This window comes from Phragmites australis, chromosome 20 (genome assembly GCF_958298935.1).
Source record: "Phragmites australis chromosome 20, lpPhrAust1.1, whole genome shotgun sequence".
NCBI lineage: Eukaryota > Viridiplantae > Streptophyta > Magnoliopsida > Poales > Poaceae > Phragmites > Phragmites australis.
In genome coordinates, this window is record NC_084940.1 from 4,352,080 (window position 1) to 4,360,003 (window position 7,924).

General features: G+C 46.4%; 2 protein-coding genes across 2 annotated transcripts; both read right to left on the reverse strand.

The window, feature by feature from the left end:
* Positions 1-2,393: 2,393 nt before the first annotated feature.
* On the reverse strand, positions 2,394-3,217 carry LOC133901810 (zinc finger A20 and AN1 domain-containing stress-associated protein 1-like). The gene has a single exon (XM_062343317.1). The coding sequence runs from the start codon at positions 3,036-3,038 to the stop codon at positions 2,532-2,534; it is 507 nt and encodes a 168-aa protein (XP_062199301.1). The 5' UTR covers positions 3,039-3,217; the 3' UTR covers positions 2,394-2,531.
* Positions 3,218-5,585: 2,368 nt separating this feature from the next.
* LOC133902371 (uncharacterized) lies at positions 5,586-7,149 on the reverse strand. Its single transcript, XM_062343957.1, has 2 exons — positions 7,079-7,149; positions 5,586-6,794 (listed from the first exon to the last, which is right to left on the reverse strand). The coding sequence occupies exons 1-2, from the start codon at positions 7,147-7,149 to the stop codon at positions 6,287-6,289; spliced, it is 579 nt and encodes a 192-aa protein (XP_062199941.1). The 3' UTR covers positions 5,586-6,286.
* Positions 7,150-7,924: the final 775 nt, after the last annotated feature.

Below are 7,924 nucleotides of genomic sequence, written 5' to 3' on the forward strand. Positions count from 1 at the left end.
TGGAGGAGATTAAATCTTTAAAACTTGCATCACCCTTCGTGAGGTTGAGCTTGTAAATGACAAGCTTCCTTAGGTCCGTCAGATGATGGAGGTCATCTGATCCCCAACGATCTCAATCCCTGACAGTATGCGCAGGCCCTTCATCTTCTTCTTTGTCAAATCTTCAGGAAGCTTCAATGCCTTGCGTGTTCTTTTATTCCAAACCTGCTATTTTTTCCCCTTACGACTTAGGAGATGTGGCAGGTTATCTTCAGCTATACAACTTTATCAAACTATCAATTTTGTACACATTCAGATATGCATTTGTACTGTTAACAATACTAATTCATAAGTTCTTCCCCTACTTAGGTGGGATATTCTGTTGTTCTATATGTCCATAAGTGTTAATGATATGATGCATGTGATTGTTGATGAATCAGATTAAGTTTCTTTAAGATGAATCAGATTATGTTGATTGCGGCACAAAGAAAAATGCAAATGATCCCCTTAGGCTGCAGCTTTCTAGATTTGAGATTTTTTTTATATTGTAATATAGTCAAAATATAATATTGTAATTTCTGAAATTCGATAATACTCAAGTCCCGACTTAGTTTTACTTATGAATTTATATTTTTACTATAATATAGTTTTCGCACATTTCAAATTTATTTGTTGAATTTACTATGTTAAGAACTTTTAATATATTTATATTGTATTTTTAGCTAATTTTTTACTTATATATTGGATCGAAATTTTTCAACTGGCACATGTAATGATCAAATCTTAGCTCCGCCATTGAACACAAGAGGTATTGACTTAGTGATTGATTGTTTCAGTTGGAGATTGTAAAAAACAGTTGGAGATTGTAAAAAACATTTTGTAGATTGTGAATTGTAAGAAGCTGGATTATACAATTTGTATAAGCTGCTGGAAGACAGATTATTATATTGTTATAATATATAGTTGGATTGTTAAAAGCTAAAGTGCACAATCTACCCATTTATTTTAGCTTGCAGATTATGATCACAATTTACAATCTGCAAGCTAGAGCGTCACTCGGATAAGGATTTAGGTCATGTGTTGTTGTGCCTGGATTGTCATAATATGGATTCTATGAAGATTTTTTTTAACAGACTATGAATTGTAGAATTTTGTAGTACAATATAGATTATGAATTGTGAGAATCAGCTTTAGATTACGATCAATTCTGATTATAGATTTTAACTTCAAAAACAAAAGAAAAACAAATAATCCTAATTCAAAAGATGATTCTTTGATTTACAAGCTAAATTATACTATAAAAATCTCATAATCCATAATTTGATGAGAAAAATCTTTTTCACATAATAAATGAGCTGCACGTTTTTTTTTTTCAAATTTCCTCTCCATGAAATATGATGCAAAGGATATTATTTTTGAAACTTTTTTCACAAAAGGTCTTAGAATTGTCTAGTTTTTTTAAGAACTTTTTATGATTTTTTTAAATTTTTTTGAATTTTTAGAGATGTTTTTACAACTAAACTAAACATTTAAAGGTTTTTTTCAACAAAACAATTTTTAGGGGAAAAGTCAAAATCCAAATAACTTTTGAGGTTTTGCATTTTTCCCAAACAAATAAGACCTTAGTAGCGACGTGCCAGTTCTGTTTTTTTTTTTAAGTAGCATGCCATGGAGTTTTTGTAAAAAAGAAAGTAGAACAACGAGCTGGTCCAACGAATGCGTTGATCCGTTGACCATTGCTGTTCATCAAGCAGCCAAAGGAACCTACTTCTCGAAGCATCGACAAGAGCACAATTTGCCAACCATCACCAATAATTTATCAGCGGCTTAAGCAGATTAGTACGACGAAATTAACTAAGGACGGACAGGGCGAGCGGGCGGAGAACGAGTCCGCCCGATGAGTCAGAGAGACGCGACGGAAACTGCGAGGAAAAAGACGGCCGGCCAGCCATCACGAGCGGAAAGGAGACGGAGGAAGGTGGCGTGCGTCTCCGCTGCGATCGAACCATGTGGCGTCCGCGACAGCGACCGCCGACGCGTGACACGGCCGGTGACGACGGGACGGCCCCCAGAGAAGATGGTGGCTGGTGCTGCCGACTGCGGTGCGATAATGCGGTTGACTCCATCATGGAGCATTTGGGACCCGCGGACGTATCATTCTGCTGCGGAAAGGGCTACCTTCTCGGGGAGAAATGCGAAAGATGAAGAGAGAGAAATACGGCATCGGCAGAGATGAACCGATTGGTTCATGAGCCTGAATAATTGAGCAATCATCATGCTGGTATTGTGTCTGAAAATATAGAGAAATGCACAGAAAGTTGTGTGACAAATCGATATTACAGACCCAATCCATTTGTCCTCGTATCCCCCCCCCCCCCACCGCTGCTGCATCACCATCATTAATACACTATTCCTTTTCCACCTCCATCCTCTCATTTCCATTAGAAAAATTAAAAGGAGATTAAAATCATACACTTTCAAGAACAGCATAACAGCACCCACACCTTTCATTTCCAACTTTTTTCCCCATGAGAAACCCTCTCCGTCGTCGATCAGAACCTAACGATCTTGGCGGCGCGCACCACCGGGTTCTCCCTGGCGATGGCGTCCCTAGCGGCGCCCTTGTAGTCGTAGCTGCAGCCGTGCTGGTCCGAGTACCGGTGCTCGCCGCAGAACATCTCGCCGCACCGGCAACGGAACCCCGTCAGCCCCACCCGCTTCCGGCAGCTCGAGCACCGGTTCACCGACGTCCTCGCCACTTTCACCTCCGCAGCCGGAGCCACCGCCGCAGCAGGACGGTCAACGGCTGCAGCCGGAGAAGGCACCTCCACCGGCGCGTCCACCAGCGCCGGCCTCGGCTGCGACATCGCGGCCGGCGCAGAAATAGAAGAAGAGGCAGGGGACGACGGCGACGACACCGACGCCGTGGCCGCCAAGAAGCAGCTCTGGCAGAGGTTCTGCGTGGCCGGGTTCCCGGGGAAGCCGCAGCTGTTGGCGCAGAGCGTGATCTCCGGCGCCCGGAGCTCCGTGGTCTCCTCCTTCTTGTCGCGCTGCGCCATGCGTGCACACCTTAGCCAAGGAACCTGGACAACCGTGCCTGCGTGAGCGGTGCGTGCGGGAGCTTGCTTTTCGGGGGAGAGACCGGGAGGCGGAGGAGCGAATTGGGAGGCGGGTTTGATCGGCGAGCGAGGAATGAGCGAGAGGCGAAGGCTTTTTATCGCGGAGGAGACGGGGACGCGGACGCGCAAGCGCAGTGGCAAAGGCAACAGCGACCCGTCCGCCCGCCCGCCCCGCGTGTTATTTCCGGTCGTTGCCTCGTTGGCGCGGCGCGGCGCGGCGCGTGTCAAATTGCCGACGCTGCCCTTGCCTCCGGTTCGGTTCTGGCTGTCCACCTAGTGGAACCGAGGCCGTTGGGCTCGCGCCAGCCCGCGAACGGCAAGGGAACGTGAACAGCATGCCACGCGTGGACGTGGCGCGCCGCAGGCCACGGTTCGGTCCCGATCGGTAGGCTAAACCAGAAAGGTGCCGTAGTAGACGAGTGCTAGAGGTGGTCCACGCCTGGCGGTTGAGGGCTAGAACGGCCAGGTGGGTGGGCTAGTACTATTTTTATGATGCGGTCACACGGGCGGGTCGTGCGCTGGTTAGTCCGGGAGACGCGCAACCGGAGGCGATAAGAGAAACCAGCCGAAGGAACGGCGAAGCAAACTATAGGCGCGCCCGCAGCGCCCGCCTCGGGTTGGCGTACGCTGGGGGCCTGTAGGGACTCGGAAGCCGTCGCCATAGGCCCCGTCACGGAAGCTATAATGAAAGATTCGGAACTGAAAATCTGACGAATTAGATTAAAATAAAGAGTTCATATAAATATGATTAATAAATAGCTAAATTAAAAATTAAAAATTATGAAAAAATAGTAGTTGGATTTTTATACGATTTGAGAAGAAATATATATAAATAAAGAGTCCAAATAAAATAAAATAAAAATAATTGGAATTATGGTTAGCAAAGAAAAAAGAAGAATCTATAGCAATATAGTCTTAGAAAAAATCATATTATTATAAAATTAAATATCTAAATAAAGAGGTCATGTAAAATACAATTAATTAAAATAAAATATTATAACGAATTGAGGCTACATTATTAATGTAAGCACTAGCTAGCTAAGCTAATTTCGCCGCGCTTGGCGTCACTTTCGGACGCTGAGCTGTCCGGATTAGCACGACCATTCCTTTTCCCTCGTCGCCCCTGTCCATCTCTGTCTACATACCACCCCTCTGACACTAGCACCAACTTGCTAAAAGATGAGAGTATTAGGTGTTGTTTAGTTGGTGAATGAAGTTAAATGAGATATAATGGTTTTAGATAAGATGGTGCTGGATATAATGGTATTAGATATGATAATATAAGCATGTTGTTTGGTTGATATATGAGGTAATAATAGAATATATTTGGTTGGTTCTATAGAATGAGATAATTTGATGCAAGATCTAGTTTCATTGTCTGAATGAATCGATACTAGATGGGTTATATCATATAATAAAAATACATATAAGTGAAGTATTGTAAAAGAACTTTTCTTTCATTATATAATTCAGGACTAAAAATAATTTTAAAAATTAGTCTATCATATAAGAAGAATATTAGTGATTTTTATATTTTTAAAATTTTATTTGAGATCTAACAATTATTTAAGCTTATAAAAATAGTTTTTTTAAAGAATTTTAGTTTCAATTCTACCTAACTTTTTTAAGTGAATCTAATTAAAATAGGTTACATATGAATTATAAAACACGTCAAAAAGTTTAAATTTTTTGAAACAACAGAGCACCACTATTTTAAGTTTTGGGGAATTTCTGGTACTGTTCACGGGCGATTTTACCGTTCGCACGGACGAGTCGGACTGGACGGCTTCTTTCAACCAAATTCACCGAACCATCTGATTTTGAAAGAATATTATTCGAATCTGAATAACCTCATCCTGTATCAATCGGTACCATCTATCGATCCAAACAGGTGGATAGCCTCATCCAGCATCGGTACCTGGAGGCTGATTCAATTTCCATGTCGACATGAGGAACTCATGGCCCCGGCCCACACCATTTTCTGTTCTGTGCATGACTGGCCAGCACCCAGCTGGATGTGGGCCAATTCGAGCAGAAAAGTACGAACCCATTAGGTAAGTCATTTCATGGCGAACAAGGCGGTTTCCTTCGGAATTAACTAGGTGGCCAATCGGGGACGTAGGACAGGCGCGCACGAGAGCGATCGCCGATCGGGATAAACAGATGCCCTCTCGCGGGAGAGAAGACGCCACGACAGGAAGAACGGCAGCGCCGCTCGCGAAGCAGCTTTTCCCCAGCTCGGGTCGCAGGCGGCAGTCGCGCAGCTGCCAACTCCCTACCATCCCTGAACACGAGACCCCGATTGATACGCGAGGAAAGCATGTGGCTGTAGTCAGACCACGCGCGAGGCAAGCCAACAGAGCGCGGAGGTTGGGAGACGGTCGCGATCACGATCGCGCGGCTGAGTGAGTGCGCGCGCTGCCTACAGCGGACAGATCGACCGGCCTGCAGCTACAGAGCGCAGCAGAAAACGCAAGGCTGGTCGGCCGGTCCATTGCTCGAAAGGATAAGCTCGAGCACCGCTCAAGTGATCTGACAGTCGGGCAGCTAGCCAGATAGTAGCAAGATAGCGTACTTTTTTGTAGGTTGTCTTTGTCGACGAACAATCCTCAGCTCGGGAGCCTGAGAGCCAAGAAGGCCATATCCGGCGAGATAATATTTGGATCGTTAGCCCAACGACACATCGCCAAGTTGTACATGCCACCGGAAGCAGATCAGTCAGACACTTAGATGGTTGGGGCAGATAGCAGATAGCTATCCGGGACACTTGGAATCACGAACTGTTGGTGCTGCTTTCTGTTTTTTTAACCGAACTGGTGCTGCTTTCTGGCATACAGTGTGCTCGATGTGTACATGATCTTTTTTTAGACGATTTGTAGGTTGATCCAAAATACACTCAGCCTGTCAGACAGCCTTTCCAACTTCAGAAATTTGAACAGAATTTCGTGCTAGATACATGCCACCGGGTATCGAGCTAGATGTGCTGCACAGTACGCGCTCTTCAGCAAAGTCGGCATACAAGAACGCTGTCAACTTACACGTTCGAGCAAATGATTTGAACAGGGAAGATTGGGAATTTTCACTTCTTATTCACGTGGAGTAATTACAATTATCACCTACTCTGCACACACGAAACACTGACAAACATCAGCATTCGCAAGAACCGCGCTTGATCAACGTTCCGCTTTCTACCTCGGTCTGCGAACCGAGTTCTGCTCTGCGAGGTCATCGCAGATCCTCTCCACGACCTCCCGCCCATTGGCCGCATTCTGTGCGAACCTCTCCGCGCAGCGCCGCTCCACAAGCTCGGCCACCCTGGCCGCCACGGCTGCCAGCGGCGCGCACCGGATGCTCGTCTCTTGCCGGAACAGCGTCCACTCGTCGGGCCGCTCCGGGTGGGGAGCGTAGCTGCACCGTTCCTCCACGTCCACGAGCCCCCGGAGGTTCGCGTTGCGGGAGACCACCAGCATGTCGCGCGCGGGCGCGTCCACGTCGGTGCGCCCGACGCAGAGTACCACGTCGCCGAAGCCGGCGGCGAGGCGGTGCCCGGCCCGCGTTGGCGCGCACGGTGGGAGGCGACCCAACTCGTGGCGTTCAATATGAAGGCCGCGGTTTGTGCTTTTGGGCCTGCAAGCCTCGCATGGTCCAGCATCATAAAGCACTCGCGTTCGTGGCACTTGGGATTTGGCGGGCGCACTTTATTAATTCCTCCAAGAACAATGAAGAGCGATTAGTAAGCTCACGCGGCGTGGCAATCGGCATTCGGCAAAGCAGCCGAGCAGGGGACCAGTCACCAGTGGCTGCGCGCCAGCCGTTTCGCGGAGCCGGGCCGGGCCGGGCCGATCGGCTCGTGTCAGTTTTCCTTCTCGTCTCCGGTGTCCCCTCCCGTCCCAGCTACTGTTGCTTCACAGCGCACTTGGTCTCGGCATTTACGGCCACGCCAAGTGTTCGAGGGACCGAGAGTACTGGCGCTCATTTACTTCGCTCCCTTCTGCCGCTCCTCCCGATCGGTACTGTCTATTGTGCGGCCGATCGCGCTCGCTGGATCCATGCCGGGGGACCGAGGACAGAGCTCTGCAGCCTAGCTTGGAAGTTGCACGGCAGGAATACGCGTTCAATTGCGCGGATCCAGCGGTACTTTCTGCAGGACGGACAGAAATATGTAACATAAGATTGGTTATTTATAGCGATCACTCTAAGGATGATTGGTTTTCGATCAATGAAAAATATTCATGATCAGTGAACAGTACCTTTGATCAGTGAACAATGTCTAATGAACAGTAATTTTGATCAGTGAACGTAGTTAAATAGAAGAAAACCGAAATGCAATAAATAGCATTCAAATAGATATATGAAAGTTTACGTGGTGAAATAAAAAAGATATACTAGTTATAGAATGTCTGGAAATCAGATGGCACAATCGAATCATACCTGTAAGTCTGACTCGGTTTGAATTAAGAATCATGATCTCTTATGGCGAAGACATATTACCCTTTACATATTAGATGGTCGTGACCAATTGATAGAATCAAACAATCATAAAAAATACAATTGCATCTATCTTTATACCTAGCTTACGTAGTCATGTCTCTTTTTCTTCTTCCTCCTGTTGCTATTCGTTCTTGATCTCGATGATCAAGGATAACTCGTTGACTGACCGTGCCCTGACGGGTTCCCTCCCTGGTGCGATTAATTGACGAAGATTCATCACCATAGTGTCAGATTAGGCTTTTTAAGAGCTGCTCGCTAGGTTAGTTATCCTTTGTTGGTTTACGCGTAGTGTTGCGAATTGCACACAAAGTGCTCGTGTGTTGACACAAGGATCC

Coding starts and splice junctions, on each gene's coding strand:
- LOC133901810 (XM_062343317.1), bottom strand. CDS start 3,038: ATGGCGCAGCGCGACAAGAAGGAGGAGACCACGGAGCTCCGGGCGCCG.
- LOC133902371 (XM_062343957.1), bottom strand. CDS start 7,149: ATGGATCCAGCGAGCGCGATCGGCCGCACAATAGACAGTACCGATCGG. Junction 6,795..7,078: donor GAGCGGCAGAAGGGAGCGAA/GTAAATGAGCGC, acceptor GAATTAATAAAG/TGCGCCCGCCAAATCCCAAG.